General features: G+C 40.2%; 1 protein-coding gene across 2 annotated transcripts in view; it reads right to left on the reverse strand.

Moving 5' to 3' along the window:
- Positions 1–552: 552 nt before the first annotated feature.
- SLC19A3 (solute carrier family 19 member 3) overlaps positions 553–17,214 on the reverse strand; it is a 34,345-nt gene continuing 17,683 nt past the window's right edge. For both annotated transcript variants that reach the window (XM_024243471.2, XM_054549916.1), the window contains 4 exons: positions 15,616–16,444; positions 12,943–13,135; positions 5,221–5,362; positions 553–4,626 (listed from right to left, as the gene is read on the reverse strand). In XM_024243471.2, the coding sequence (XP_024099239.1) occupies positions 4,450–4,626; positions 5,221–5,362; positions 12,943–13,135; positions 15,616–16,444 (1,341 nt within the window). In that variant the 3' untranslated portion in view covers positions 553–4,449. The remainder of the gene's footprint in view (positions 4,627–5,220; positions 5,363–12,942; positions 13,136–15,615; positions 16,445–17,214) is intronic.

The following is a 17,214-nucleotide window of genomic DNA, read 5'->3' on the forward strand; positions in this document are numbered from 1 at the left end:
AGTTCCCAACAGGCCACCTACCAGTACCAGTCCGTGGACCGGGGAAATAGGGACCCCGCTCTGGATTTTATTTTCATGAGTGGACACAATACTCTCCTGTGTTAAGTACAGAGCAGGGTGGTATCACAGAAACACCACAGTTTTTGTGGTCAGACATACTTGAATTCAAATCGCACCTTCACTATTTCCTGCGTGCTTGACTTTGAACCGGTTTCACATGCCTATGAGCCTCTTTCCTGATTGAGGAATCACAGTTGGGATTGATAATCACATGAAACCCCAAAGTGGCCGGTACTTATATGAGGGGTCGTTATTTAAAAAATTTTTTTCATTACTGAGATACCAAATAAAAAATTTTAATTTAATTTTTCAATGTCAGGTCTACTTATTATTATTAATTTTTTTGAGATGGAGTCTCACTATGTTGCCCAGGGTGGTCTTAAACTCCTGGGCTCAAGCGATCCTCCCACCTGAGCCTCCCAAAGTGCTGGGATTCCAGGCACAAGCCATGGTGCCTGACCAGGCCTACTTATGCTTTTCTTCTGTTGTTTCTTCCTTTTAATTATAAATGCACATTTAGTAATCCATTCACATTGCCAAAAATATAAAACCATCATAATGGTTGCATGGCAAATCTCCAGCTCCTCATTCTTCAATAAGAATTTATTTCCCAAGAGGTTAAACGCTTTTTTGTAAAAGTAGTATTTTAATTTACTGGTGGGTTATTCATTTGGTGCAAGCATCAAACGCCATGAGAATGTGATGTCTCCCTCCCATTTCCCATTACTCCACAGTAGGCAATCATTGGTATGAGTTTCATTTGTTTATTTATTTATTTGTTTGATTGTTGGTTTGTTTGTTCGAGACAGGGTCTCACTCTGTCACCCAGGCTGGAGTGCAGTGGCGCAATCTCAGCTCACTGCAACCTCCACCTCCTGGGCTCAAACGATTCTCCCTTCTCATCCCCTCAAGCAGCTGGGAGTCCAGGTGCAAGCCACCATGCCCAGCTAATTTTTGTATTTTTTGTAGAGACAGGGTTTTACCATGTTGCCCAGGCTGGTCTTGAACTCCTGAACTCAAGCGATCCACCTGCCTCAGCCTCCCAAAGTGCTAGGATTACAGGCATGAGCCACCGTGCCAGGCCTCATTTGTCTTTTCAGAAAAGTTATATGCATATATAAGCCAATACAGATATTTTTGTCCTTTTTATACAAATGCTGAGTTGCCGCGTTCATTATTACTTTGGTGCTTGACTTTTTTCCACTTGATAGTAGAGCTCTTAGAGTTCTGTGTCACTAAAAATCTTCCTCATTTTTTAGCAGTTAATTTTGTTATAGGTGAATATGTGAATGAATCATAATGCATTTTTTTGTCCCCTTTGGGTCTCACTCTGTTACTCAGGCTGGAGTGCAGTGGCACAATCTCAACTCACTGCAATCTCTGCCTCCCGGGTTTAAGTGACTCTTATGCTTCAGCCACCGAGTGGCTGGGATTACAGGCATGGACCACACCCAGCTAATTTTGTTGTTTTCAGTACATACAGGGTTTCACCATGTTGCCCAGGCTTGCTTCCAATTCCTGGCCTCATGTGATCTGTCTGCCTCAGCCTCCCAAAGTGTTGGGATTACAGGCATGAGCCACTGCACCTGGCCTCCTTTCCAATTTTTGACCTCTGATTTTTCTTGCTTGTCTAATTGTGATGCCTAATGCTTCCAGAATAATAAGTTAAAATAGAAGGATAATAGACTGGGTGCGAGGTGGCTCAAGCCTGTAATCCCAACACTTTGGGAGGCCGAGACGGGCAGATCACCTGAGACCAGGAGTTTGAAACCAGCCTGACCAACATGGTGAAACCCCGTCTCTACTAAATATACAAAAATTAGCCAGGCGTGGTGGCGCACGCCTGTAATCCCAGCTAGTCAGGGGGCTGAGGCAGGAGAATTGTTTGAACCTGGGAGGCGGAGGTTGCGGTGAGCTGAGATTGTGTCATTGCACTCCAGCCTGGGTGACAGAGCAAGATTCTATCAAAAAAAAAAAAAAAAAAAAAGAAGAAAAAGAAGAAGAAGAATAGCGGCCATTCCTTCCTTGCCTTTAATGTAAGTAGGAATGTTATTAGTTTTCTCCACTAAGTGAGTGCATTGATTCTTGGGCTGGATCTTAGTCCAGTGAATGAATTTGGGGATTTGGAGAGGAGTATACTTGAGAAACATATTAGTCCATTATCACATTGCTATAAAGAAATGCCTGAGACTAGATAATTTGTAGGAAAAGGGGTTTAATTGCCTCACAGGCTACATAGGAAGCGTGGCAGCATCTGCTTCTGTGGAGTCCTCAGGGAGTTTTTACTCATGGTGGAAGGCAAAGTGGGAGCAGGCATCTCCACGTGGCCAAAGCAGGAGAAAGAGAGAGCGGGGAGGTGCTACATACTTTTAAACAACCAGATCTTGCGATAACTCGCTGTCATGAGAACAGCAGAGGGGATGGTGCTAAACTACTCATGAAGGATTCACCCCAATGATCCAGTTGCCTCCTAGCCGGCCCCACCTCTAACACTGGGGATTACACTTCAACATGAGATTTGGTGGGGACACAGATCCAAACCATATCAAAATGCAATTAAAAATTTTTTTGTTTGTTTTAGAGACAGGGTCTTGCTATGTTGGCCAAGATGGTCTCATACCCCTATCCTCAAATTAACCTCTCACCTCAGCCTCCCAAAATGCTGGGACTACAGGTGTGAGCCACAGCTGCCAGTCCTAATATAAATCTTGACTCAGCATTCTTTATTCTCACTGTCAGACTGCTCAATGCATCCCTTATTGAAGTTTCTTGAAGTTTCAAAAAACAGGTATGTTCAGATAATTTTCAGCAGAATTCATCAAAAAATGTTAACAACTCTTTAAAATTTTGACACATTTTATTTAGCACAATTGCTACCATTTAAAAATCAGGTGTTTTGGCCGGGCATGGTGGTTCACGCCTGTAATCTCAGCTCTTTGGGAGGCCGAAGCAGGCAGATCACCGGAAGTCAGGAGTTTGAGACCAGCCTGGCCAACGTGGTGAAACCTCATCTCTACTAAAAATACAAAAATCAGCTGGGCGTGGTGGTGTGCACCCATAGTCCCAGCTACTTGGGAGGCTGAGGCAGGAGAATGGCTTGAACCCAGGAGGTGGAGTTTGCAGTGAGCCAAGATCACGCCACTGCATTCCAGCCTGGGTGAGAGAGTGAGACTTTGTCTCAAAAAACAAAACAAAACAAAACAAAATCAGGTGTTTTATTCCACTCCCTCCATCAGTGTTTTCTTATTTCTAATACTTCTAGAAATCTCCTTTAAGTTTTCCTAATTTAGACAGACATCACACAGGTGCTCTTTTTTGGGAGGAGAGGGATGACAGTCTTACTCTGTTGTCCAGGCTGGAGTGCAGTGGTGCAATCAAAGCTCACTGCAGCCTCTGACTCCTGTGCTCAACCCATCTTCCCACTATGGCTTCCCAAGTAGCTGAGACTACAGGCACACACCACGCTGCCCAGCTAATTTTTTAATTTTTTAGTAGAGTCAGGTGTCACTGTGTTGCCCAGGCTGGTCTTGAACCTCTGGCCTCAAGCAAAACTCCCACCTTGGCCTCCCAAATTGCTGGGATTACAGGAGTGAGCCACTGCACCTGGCCCATAGATGCATTAACACTTCTATATGGTGGTGGAGAGAAGGCTCACTGCCTCTCCCAGGCCACTGGGAAATGCCCTTGTGTATTCTGCAAATACACAAGAGGATCTGAAGCTATTCTTGAGGTAGACTTTCAACAGCAAAACTCAGAGCACAAAATGGAAAATAATCATTAAAAAATTAAATAATAATACTATCAAATCATAACTTGTGAATAATGCTGTTATTAGAGTTGAAGAGGAGCCCTTAGAAATGGGACAAACATTGTAATTCTCTTAGAGAACTGTAACTTAAACAGAAATACACTTATTAGGAGAGGAAAGAAAATGGCTCCTGTGACAAAAAGGTCCCATGTGTTGACTTCTTTGGTAAGATCAAATAAGTATTTAAGCCAAGCAATAGGGTCAGTCCAGTTAGTACTTCTCCTCACAAATGGTGAATATCAACTCCAGGATGGCTGGAGTTTTCTTATGGTTTGGTTCCACGCCATCTGCATGTCCTTACAAGTGATAAAACCCAGAATTTTCCAGCTGCTACTAGTCACAGGGGGTCCCCAATATGGGTTGTTTAATTATGATGATGGGTCCTGTCAATTGCATCCAGCAAAATTGGTCACATAGAGAACTCATCTAAAACTGAGGTTTTGTTGTGGTTTTGAAAGGCCCATTGGAATCCAGATTTGCAAAGCATGTCAAGTTATGGCAAAACATATGCCACCCATCTCAAAATCCTTCCTTATTATTGCATAACTTTGAAAGCCACTGCTGCATTTGTTGCAATGAGGTTAGAGTTTTGTTGACATGATGATATTACTCTCTTCCTCTGGGTGAGACACATCTGGATTCTCACTTGGAGCAGGGCTCTGTACATCCTTCTGGGATTTGGTTGAGTAGATAATATACATGCTTCTCATTAGGAAAATTCCAGCAATTACTGCAAAATAGCTCCCATAAACTAAAAACTGGAGAAAAACAAATAATTAGCCACATATAAAATATGACCATCTATGTCAATGATAATACATCATAATACTGTTGGTTTGCTTGGATTATGGGGTAGCTGAGACCCAGGTTTTTAATATGGGTTATTTAGGTTGAACAATACTCTCCTATCAAGTAAGAAATCAAGATCAAATAAGAAGATGTAAGCAATACGGTGACTAAGAGTCTTGGCTTTAGAGCAGGTTGCTTGGGTTAAAATCATAGCTACTATCATCAATAGTAAAAAACAAAACAAAACAGAAAAACAAAAAAACACTAAAACTCATTGATCTGTCTCTATGTCTTTGTTTGGAGGCTGGTGCAATGCTACATTCAATGTCTCCAAGAATAAATTTAAGCATTGAGGTTACTTCTTACCTGCCTTATCCATGTAAATGTTGTCCTAGTTGCAATTATTGCTCAAAACCTACTTGGTGTGTTATAATATGATAATTAAGGAATTATGTATTTTTTAATTGCTTAACCAAGGAACTCAAGAAATTTAAATATTGCTTGTTGTAAGGTTGAGAAACTTTTGAGGTTACCTAGTTGAAAACAGAAGTATTGCAGCTTACCTGAATGCTGACTGGCAAGTTGAGCCCTCTCTGATCTACTACAATCACAGTCATGATGGTCTGAATCACCAAGGCAATAAAGGTGTTGATTCCAAATACCAGGGCATAGCGTTCCACATTCAGATTAACTGCAATCTGAAATCTATCATTAAACATAAATAAGCATTTTAACTATAATATACATGGATGGAAGTGTTAAAAAGATAGAACATGTTGGCCACAGGGGTATTTATGTCACCCACCTCCAGCTCCAGGTAGTCCAGCAAAGAGAGAGAGAGAGAGACTGTCTGGAAGAAAGTAAAGGAAAAGAACAAGTGTCTCTGTCTGGTAATCCATGGAATTCTTCTGGATCTTATCCAAGACCACCAAAGCAGTAGCTCTAAGAGTCTGCTAGAACCACAGTGTTACTGGGCTTGGGGTGCTCCCTAATGTAGATACAGTTTAGATCACAACACCCAAATCCTTCTGAATACCTGGAAAGCCTTCCCACGGAGGACAGGTACAAAAAAGCCCAGACAGCAAAGACTACAATAAATACAACTCTTCAATACCCTGACACTGATGAACATCCATAAGCATCAAGATCATCCAGGAAAACATGTTCTCACCAAACTAAAATAAGGCACCAGGGACCAATCCTGGAGAAACATATACGACCTTGCAGACACAGAATTCAAAATAGTTAAGAAAACGCAAAGAAATTCAAGATAACACAAAGAAGGAATTCAGAATTCTGTCAGATACATTTAATAAAGAGATTGAAATAATTAAAAAGAATCAAGCAGAAACGCTGCGGTTGAAAAATCCAATTGACATACTGAGAATGCATCAGAATCTCATACCAGCAGAACTGATCAAGCAGAAGAAATAATTAGCAAGCTTGAAGACAAGCTATTTAAAAATACAGTCAGGAGACAACAGAAAAAAGAAGAATGAGGCACACCTACAATATCTAGAAAACAGTCTCAAAAAGGAAAATCTAAGTTATTGGCCTTAAAGAGGAGGTAAAGAAGTAGATAGAGGTAGAAAGTTTATTCAAAGGGATAATATCAGAGAGCTTCCCAAACCTAAAGAGATCAATATCCAAGGACAAGGTTACAGAACACCAAGCAGATTTAACCCAAAGAAGACTACTTAAAGGTATTTAATAATCAAACTCCCAAAGGTTAAGGATAAAGAAAAGATTCTAAAAGGAGCAAGAGAAAGGAAATAAATAACATACAATAGAGCTCCAATGTCTGGCAGCAGTCTTTTCAGTAGAAACTTTAGAACCAGGGAGTGGCATGACATATTTAAAGTGCTGAAGGAGAAAAACTTTTACCCTAGAATAGTATATCCAGTGAAAATATTAAACCTGAAGGAGAAATAAAGACCATCCCAGACAAATAGAAGCTGAGGGATTTCATCAACACCAGACCTGTCCCACAAGAAATGCTGAAGGGAGTACTTCCATCTCTAAGAAAAGGACGTTCATGAGCAATAAGAAAACATGTAAAGGCACAAAACTCACTTGTAATAATAAGTACATAGAACAACACAGAATATTATCATACTGTGACTGGGGTGTGTAAACTACTCTTATAAGTAGAAAGACTAAAAGATGAACCAATCAAAAATAGTAACTGCAAATTTTCAAGACAGACAGTACAATAAGATATAAAGAGAAACAACAAAAAGTTAAAACACAGGAGGACAAAGTTACACTGTAGAGTTATTAGTTTTCTTTTTGCTTGTTTGTTTATGCAAATAGTCTTAAGTTGTTATCAGCTTAAAATAATGGGTTATAAGATAGTATTTGCAAGCCTCATGGTAACCTCAAATTGAAAAACATACAATGGATACCCAAAAAGTAAAAAAGAAATTAAATTATATCACCAGAGAAAGTCACCTTCACTAAAAGGAAGAAAGAAAAGGAAAAAGGCCACAAAATCAGAAAAGAAATAACAAAATAACAGGAGTAAGTCCTTACTTATCAGTCTAAACTCTTTAAAAGATAGTGGTTGAATGGATTTTTAAAAAGACCCAATGATCTGTTGCCTACAAGAAATACATTTTACCTATAAAGATATACATAGACTGAAAATAAAGGGATGGACAAAGATATGTCATGCCAATGGAAACAAACAAAAAAAGAGGACTTGTAGCTGTACTTAACAGCAGAGAAAATAGATTTCAAGACAGAAACTATAAGAGACACAGGTCATTATATAATGATAAAAGGGTCAATTCAGCAAGAGAATATAAAAATTGTAAATATGGCCAGGCACGGTGGCTCACGACTGTAATCCCAGCACTTTGGGAGGCTGAGGTGGGCAGATCACGAGGTCAGGAGATCAAGACCATCCTGGCTAACAGGATGAAACCCTGTCTCTACTAAAAATACAAAAAATTAGCTGGGTGTGGTGGTGGGAGCCTGTAGTTCCAGCTACTCGGGAGGCTGAGGCAGGAGAATGGCGTGAACCTGGGAGGCGGAGCTTGCAGTGAGCTGAGATCACGCCACTGCACTTCAGCCTAGGCGACAGAGCGAGACTCCATCTCAAAAAAAAAAAAAAAAATTGTAAATATATGTGCATCCAACACTGGAGCACGCATATATAAAGCAAATATTAGAGCTAGAAAGAGATAAGAGAATCCAATACAATAATAGCTGGAGACTTTAAAACCCCACTTTCAGCACTGGACAGATCTTTCAGACAGAAAATCAATAAAGAAACATCAGACTTAATCTGCACTATAGAAAAAATGGACCTAATAGATATTTACAGAACTTTTCATCCAATGGCCACAGGATACACATTGTTGTCAGCATATGGATCATTGTCAAGGATAAACCATGTTAGGTTACAAAACAACTCTTAAAACATATTCAAAAATTTGAAATAATTAATATCAAACATCATCTCTGATCACAATAGAATAAAACTAGAAATCAACAACAAGAGGAATTTTGGAAACTATAGAAACACACGGAAATTAAACAGTATGCCCCTGAATGACCAGTGGGTCAATGAAGAAATTGAGCGAAACTGAAAAATTTCTTGAAACAAATGATAATGGAAACACAACATGCCAAAACCTACAGGACACAGTGAAAGCAGTACTAAGAGGGAAGTTTATAGTTACAAGTGCCTACATAAAAAAAGAAGAGAGGCCAGGTGTGGTGGCCCATGCATATAATTCCAGCACTCTGCGAGGCTGAGGCAGATGAATCACTTGAGCTCCAGAGTTCTAGACCAGCCTGGGCAATATGGTGAAACCCTGTCTCTACCAAAAATACAAAAAAATTAGCCAGGTGTGGTGGTGGTGCATGTTTGTGATCCCAGCTTCTCAGGAGTCTGAGGCAGGAGGATCACTTGAGCCCAGGAGGCAGAGGCTGCAGTGAGTAGAGATTATCACGCCAGTGCACTCCAGCCTGGAGAACATAGTAAGACCCTGTCTCTTAAAAAAAAGGAAAAAAAACCAAAACAGAGTCGTCTCAAATAAATAACCTAATGATGCATCTTAAAGAACTAGAAAAGCAAGAGTAAACTTAACCCAAAACTAGTAGAAGACAAGAAATAATAAATATCAGAGCAGAAAGAAATGAAATTGAAATGAAGAAAACAATACAGAACGTCAATGAAACAAAAAGTTGGGTTTTAGAAAAGATAAAATTGACAAACATTTAGCCGGACTAAGAAAAAGAGAGAAGTCCCAAGTAAATAAAACTAGAGATGTAAAAGGAGACATTACAACCAATACTGCAGAAATTCAAAGGATCAGCAGTGGCTACTATGAGCAAGTATATGCCAATAAATTGGGAAATCTAGAAGAAATGGATAAATTCCTATATACAAACAACCTACCCAGATTGAACCATGAAGAAATCCAAAACCTGAGCAGACCAATAATAAGTAGTAAGATTGAAGCCATAATAAAAAGCCTCCCACTAAAGAAAAGCCCAGGACCCAATGGCTTCACTGCTGAATTCTATCAAAGAACTAATTCCAATCCTACCCAAACTATTCTAAAGAACAGAGGAGGGAATACTTCCAAACTCATTCTACAAGGCCAGTATTACCCTAACACCAAAACCAGACAAAGACACATTAAAAACAAAAAACAACTACAGGCCAATCTCTGATGAATATTGATGCAAAAATTCTGAACAAAATACTGGCAAACTGAATTCAATAATACATTAGAAAGATAATCTATCATGACTAAGTGGGATTTATCCCAGGGATGCAAGGATCATTTCACATATGTAAATCAATCAGTGTGATAAATCACATCGACAGAATGAAGGACAAAAACTATGATCATTCAATTGATGCTAAATAAAGCATGTGATACAATTCAACATTCCTTCTGGATAAATACCCTCAAAAAACTGGGTATAGAAGGAACATACTCAACACAATAAAAGCCATATATGACAGACCTACAGCTAGTACTGGATTGAATGGGAAAAAGCTGAAATGCTTTACTCGCTAAGATTTGGAACATGACAAGGATGCCTACTTTTACCACTGCTATTCAACATAGCACTGCAAGTCTTATCTAGAGCAATCAGACAAGAGAAAGAAATAAAGGGCATCCACATTGGAAAGGATCAAGTCAAATTATCTTTGCTTGCAGACGACACGATCTTACATTTAGGAAAACTTAAAGACTCTTACCAATGAACTATTAGAACTGATAAATAAGTTCAGTATATTTGCAGGACATAAAATCAACATACAAAACTCCGTAACATATCTATATGCAAACAGAGAACAATCTGAAAAAGAAATCAAGAAAGTAATCCTATTTACAGTAGCTACAGATAAAATAAAATACCTAAGAATTAACTAAAGAAGTGAAAGATCTTTGCAATGAAAACTATAAAACACTGATACAAGAAATTGAAGAGGACACACACACACAAAATGGAATGATATTCCATATTCATGGACTGGAGGAATCAATATTGTTAAAATGCCCATACTATCCAAAGCAATCTACAGATTCAATGCAATCCCTATAAAAATGCCAAGGATATTTTTCACAGAAATAGAAAAAACAATTCTAAAATTTATATGAAACCACAAAAGACCCAGAATAGTCAAAGCTATCCTAAGCAAAACAAAACAAAATGAAACAACAACAACAACAACAAAAAACTGGAGGAATCACATTGCCTGACTTTGAATTACACTCTAGAGCTATAGTAACCAAAACAGCATAGTTCTGGCATAAAAGCAGACATGTAGACCAATGGAACAGAAGAGTGAACGCAGAAACCCAATAGTGAACCCACACACCTACAGTAAACTCATTTTCACCAAAGATGCCAGGAACATACACTGGGGAAAAGACAGTCTCTTCAACAAATGGTGCTGGGAAAACTGAATATCCATATGCAGAAGAATGAATGAAAGTAGACCCCTATGTCTCACCATATACAAAATCAAGTCAAAATGGATTAATGACTTAAATCTAAGACCTCAAATTATGAAACAACTACAAGAAAACACTGGGGAAACTCTCTGGGACATTGGAGTGGGCAAAGATTTCTTGAGTACCCCACAAACACAGGCAACCAAAGCAAAAAGGGACAAATGGGATCACATCAAGTTAGAAAGCTCCTGCACAGTCAAGGAAAGACGCAACCCGCAGAATGGAAAAACAAATTTGCAAACTACCCATGTGACAAGGGGTAAAAAACCAGAATATATAAGGAGTTCAAACAACTCTATAGGGAAAAAAAGTCTAATAATCAGATTAAAAATGGGCAAAAATCTGAACAGATGTTTCTTTAAAGACATGCAAATGACAAACAGGTATATGAAAAGGTGCTCAACGTCATTGATCAGAGAAATGTAAATCAAAACTACAAAACTTCAATTTGAATGGCTTTTATCCAAAAGACAAGCAATAAATGCTGATGAGAATGTGCAACCTCCGCCTCCCAGGTTCAAGTGATTCTCCTGCCTCAGCCTCCCCAGTAGCAGGGATTACAGGTGCTCACCACCATGCCCAGCTAATTTTTGTATTTTTAGTAGATACGGGGTTTAACCATATTGGCCAGGCTGGTCTCGAACTCCTGACCTCAGGTGATCCACCTGCTTTGGCCTCCCAAAGTGCTGGGATTACAGGTGTGAGCCACTGTGCTCAGCCATAAATATTTTTTTTAATGCAAATAAATGATATAATCCTACTTTAACAAAATCTTCACATTTAAAAAAAAAGCAACCTAAGATATATGATTCTGATTAAGACATTTCCATGAAGAAAATAAACATACCAACTAATTGTTTTTTCCTTGTCTGATGACTTTTTTTCCCGGAGTGCTCATATTTCTATGTTGTAAATTGTTTATAAAACATTTTTCACAAATTAAAAGCAAAACTTGATGAAGCTTTTGTCTCCACTTCTTTCATGCAATCTGAAATTCAAATGTTTCTCATGCTTTTGGTTAACAGCAAAGCATATTTTCTGCAGTCAGCTTTAGCTGTACTTTTACATGAAACCGAATGGTTTTTTAATCATTTTCTTAAAGAGATCTCTGAGAAAAAAGTAGAAGCAAAAATGATGGGAAATTCTAAATCCCAGAAATTATTTTTAGAAAATGACTAAAAACTAGATCTGGCGTGGTGGCTCACACCTGTAATCCTACCACTTTGGGAAGCTGAGGTCAGAGGATTACTTGAGCCCGGGAGTTCGAGACCAGCCTGGGGAACATAGCGACACTCTGTCTCTACAAAAATGAAAATTAAAAATTTAGCCAGGCATGGTGGTATGCACTAGTAGTTTCAGCTACTCGGGAGGCTGAGGTGGGAGGACTGCGTGAGCCCAGGAGATCAAGATTGTGGTGTGCTATGATTGCACCATTGCACTCCTGCCTGGGTGAGACCCTGTCTCAAAAAGAACAAAAGAAAAGAAAAACTGCTTGGTTCCATATACGACTGCAGCTAAAGGTTTCTTGTTATCTTTGCATCTACTCTTTTTAGTATCCAACTTTTTAATAACTTTCCTGAGAATCTTTTGTGTCACAAAAGTATGTGCTTAGAATTTCTCATGCAACCAAATGAAAGTAGGAATGAAATCTAAACCTAACCATTTAAAAGCAGATCACATCACACCTTATGTAGAACGTTGCTGGAAATAAACAAATCAAACCCTGACAATGGTGCTAGATGTAGTGGCTCACACCTGTAATTCCAGCACTTTGGGAAGCCAAGGCAGGTGGATCGCTTGAGCCCAGGAGTTTGAGACCAGCCTGAGCAACATGGTGAAACCCCATCTCTACATAATACGAAAAATTAGCTAGGCATGGTGACACATGCTTGTCATCCTAGCTACTCAGGAGGTTGAGGTTGGGGACTCATCTGAGCCTGGGAAGTCAAGGCTGCATTGAGCCGTGATTGTGATCGCACTACTGCTCTCCAGCCTGGGCAAGAGAGCCAGGCCATCTCTCAAACAAAACAAAACAAAAAGAAAAACCTGACAATGTTTCACTGCTTTTGGTTTATAAACCTACAGACCTTTTTCCCTTGATGACTAAAGGTATATTGTAGCAATATTCAGAAAGCAAATTGTTAAACAAAAAGTTAGCTTAGTTGTGTCTAATTTAATATAAAACAGTCAACGTTTAATATTGCAATTGACTAAAATCCCTCTGAAGTTCTTAGAGAAAGTTTAGGAAGACAGAAGAGAGAGGAATACAGTTCAGTTTTAGGAGTGGTTGGTAAAACTTACACTGCTATGGTTATAAGAAGCATATAGCTGGACTTGAATATCAAATAACCAGCATAGCACGCCCAGATATTGGCTGTGTAATGCATGAGAAATAAAGAACCGGCATTGACAACTGAGAAGACCGCCAGAGCCAGCTCTCCCAGAAGGTCCCAGTTGACTTTCACATAACCCACTGCAAAAGCAGCCACAGCCCCTGAAAAAAAACATTGAAGGCAATCAAACATGATGTCTTTGCATGCAGGAAAATATCAACACCCTCTCTTAAAAACCCAGGTCTCAGGTAATTCTGAAAGATAAATATTTGCTTTCACAAAATTGTGTGATCGAACTGAATGTGTAAGGAGAAATGATACATTAACCTAATCACTCAATACAACATGCAGGGATGGAAAAGGATGAAATAAATTCTCTGGGAATATACCTGGACTCTCTATTTGCCTTTCTTTTCTCAGTTTTTGCTGTAAGTCTTTTTCAGTGGTATCAGATGTGTTACATTGATAGTTTTAGTCTTTTTTCTTGCCCCACCCAGTTTTAGTCTTTATTATGAATCTTTAGTAATCTTAGTCTTATTTCCAGTCTCCACTCTAAAGTCTTCAACATCTGACATACTTTACTTGAGAAGCTTTGGGTGAAAACATCTATATAGACTTACAGAGTTCAAGAAATTGAATAATTGACAGTAATTAGGGTTAGTACTTTTGTGTGGTTCTCTTTAACAAAGGTAAAAGGTATTTAGGGCTGGGGACAGTGGCGCACTCCTGTAATCCCAGCACTTTGGGAGGCTGAAGGGGGTGGATCACTTGAGGTCAGGAGTTAGAGACCAGCCTGGCCAACACGGTGAAACTCTGGCTCTACTAAAAATACAAAAAATAGCCAGCATGGTGGTGGGCGCCTGCAATCCCAGCTACTCAGGAGGCTGAGGCAGGAGAATCGCTTGAACCTGGGAGGCAGAGGTTGCAATGAGTTGAAATCATGCCACTGCAATCCAGCCTGGGTGACAGAGTAAGACTCTGTCTAAAATAAATAAATAAACAAAAGGTATTCAGATTTCAAATTACTACACTGACATATGACTAACTTTCCCACATATGATCATGACTACAGAGGAAAAAAAATAACTATTTTCAGCACATGGATTTGGAATGTAGGAGCAATAATTTCAGTGAAGCAGTTCTGGCACAGTCCTGGTTTCCAGGAGTTAAACTGAAGCTTCCCACAAGGGAGATAATAATAAAATAGAGGTCACATGGGTTTTCTAAAACTTTTTGTAAATGAGGGTGGGGTGAATTCTCACTTCCTAAAAAATATCTTCAAAGTCTCATTTGACATTTAAGCTTCCAGTTACTAGGAAATAAACACTTATTGTAGATTAAACTTCAAAGACAGATTTCCCTCTGATATTAAAATCCTGACTTTCACATCTCTTCCACCCCTCATTTAAATATCATGAGAAAGCTGCTTTTGAAAGTTGTTGGTGTATAGCCTAGAATTGTTATAGGTGCATGCTAGCTAGTTCAAATCCTGTATTAACAAAACCTTAAGTGAGAATTTGGAATCCTTAATGTATTTTCTAAAATAATAAAAACATACACACATATATGTATATATTTTGATATTAAAAATAATCCTAAAAGAACAGGGAATGTTATTAACCTTTGTGCTAATGATGAATTGGAATCTTAGAGATTCAACTAGAATTTCATTGTTTGGTGCTAAGCTCTGAGCTCCTAAGAGTTACTTGTTGTGGTTGGGCACGGTGGCTCACACCTGTAATCCCAGCACTTTGGGAGGCCAAGGCGGGCAGATCATGAGGTCAAGAGATTGAGACCATCCTGGGCAACATGGTGAAACCCTGTCTCTACTAAAAATACAAAAAAATTTAGCTGGGCATAGTGGCACGTGCCTGTAGTCCCAGCTACTCAGGAGGCTGAGGCAGGAGAATAGCTTGAACCCGGGAGGTGGAGGTTGCAGTGAGCTGAGATCACACCACTGCACTCCAGCCTGGTGACAGAGTGAGACTTTGTCTAAAAAAAAAAAAAAGTTACTTGCTGTAACTACAACACAATAGAAAGTCACGGTATTAGTTTTCCAGTGACTTTCATTTTTTTTTTTTTTTTGAGAGGAGTCTCACTCTGTCGCCCAGGCTGGAGTGCAGTGGCGCGATCTTGGCTCACTGCAAGCTCAGCCTCCCAGGTTCACGCCATTCTCCTGCCTCAGCCTCCCAAGTAGCTGGGACTACAGGCACCCGACACCATGACTGGCTAATTTTTTTGTATTTTTAGTAGAGATGGGGTTTCACCATGTTAGCCAGGATGGTCTTGATCTCCTGACCTCACGATTTGCTGGCCTCGGCCTCCCAAGGTGCTGGGACTACAGGTGCCCGCCACCACGCCTAGCTATTTTATTTTTTGTATTTTTAGTAGAGACCGGGTTTCACTGCGTTAGCCAGGATGGTCTCGATCTCCTGACCTCGTGATCTGCCCATCTCAGCCTCCCAAAGCGCTGGGATTACAGGCATGAGCCACCACGCCTGGCAGTTGCTTTCATTCTTGATTGAAGAAAATTATGCCGCCTTCTGAACAGAGCTAATTCGCTGCCATGAAGTTCGGTACCTGGAGAAATGGACTTAAGGGGGTAAAACCAACAAAGGAAGATTAAGTGACATTTGCTTACCTCCAAAGGTTGCAATAGCTTCTACGGCCCCATTATAGATGGAAGAATCTTGGGATGGCGCCTTGTAATCCCACAGGATTTGAACATAGTTCAAAACCTGGTTAAAACCTGCTGTGGCGAAAGCCCACCATAGAGACCAGTAGAAAAGACGTTTTGAGGAGTAGCACTCCTTCAGATCTTGGAACCACTGCACAAAAACTTCCACAGTCACACTGCTTGGTTTCAGGCTGTTCAGCTGGCCCTTATTCGGCTTCCCTGAAGTGCTGAGTATTTCTGATGTGGGTTTCTGCTCTTCACAGCCTGGTGCTTCACCTCCGTGAGTTTCCTCTAATACTGGCTTCACGCTTGATGACTTCTTTATTTCTCTGCTGGGTTTTGCATGAAAAAACATGCTTTTCTTGGGCATTGGTAGGAAAAGTGAGAAAAGGAAGGCCACGGAGACAGAGGCCAAGGATATGACATGGAGGTAAAAGTACGACAGGTTCGCCAGGGATACCAAGAGTTGAGCCAGCACGGACCCTGCTGTGTAGGCGGCCAGCGTGACGCTCCTGCAGTAGCCGCTCACTCTCTGGTAGTGCTCGGGGCTGACCACGCTGTATATGTAGGCGTAGTAGGCCACCTCGGCGGCGGTGACCATCCCATAGAAGAACTCTACAACCTGCATGGTCTTCACTCCTTGGCCAAACAACAGCAGCAGCCAGGTAATGATGAAACTGATACCTTGCAAGATGATGACTGGCTTGTAGCGGACATAATCGGTGAGGACAAACACAGGCAGCAGCAGCACTAGGTAGGAGTATGTCCAAACGGGGAAGATCTCATTTGTTATCTGCAAAGTTGGTAAACTGCATGACCATGAAGCACCGGTACTGTACTAAGGTACCTGTGGTTTGTATCTCAAATTCTGCCTCCAATTGGAAATTATTCGCATTACGGAGAAACATAATGAGAAAACTGATTTTCAAGGAAATCACAAGAAAAGATAGTCTCCTTTCCCATTGGTAAAAACCAACCAATTTACACGCTTAGATAAACCCCGGTAGAAGAGTATATTGGCTTATTGTGCAATCTGAATTATATATTAAGTTTAAATAGTATGTACAGTTGAGTAGATGAGTTAAAAAGTTTTTGGACACTTCTAAGTTTTTCTGATTCTTTTTTTTTGAGATGGAGTCTTGCCCAGCTGCCCAGACTGGAGTGCAGTGGCCCGATCTTGGCTCACTGCAACCACCGTCTCCCAGGTTCAAGCCATTCTCCCATCTCAGCCTCCCGAGTAGCTGGGATTACAGGCACCCGCCATCATGCCTGGCTAATTTTTGTATTTTAGAAGAGATGGGGTTTCACCATGTTGATCCGGTTGATCTTGAACTCCTGACCTTAGGTGATCCACCTGCCTCAGCCTCCCAAAGTGCTAGGATTATAGGCGTGAGCCACCGCGCCCGGCCCAAGATTCTCAAAAAATATAATTTCCTTCTTGTTTGAATATTAACATTAGACAAGTAGACTACAATGTTAAAAGAATCCAGGCCGGGCATGGTGGCTCACGCCTGTAATCCCAGCACCTTGGGAGGCCGAGGCAGGCAGATCACGAGGTCAGGA

The sequence above is a fragment of the Pongo abelii genome, chromosome 11, assembly GCF_028885655.2.
Source record: "Pongo abelii isolate AG06213 chromosome 11, NHGRI_mPonAbe1-v2.0_pri, whole genome shotgun sequence".
NCBI lineage: Eukaryota > Metazoa > Chordata > Mammalia > Primates > Hominidae > Pongo > Pongo abelii.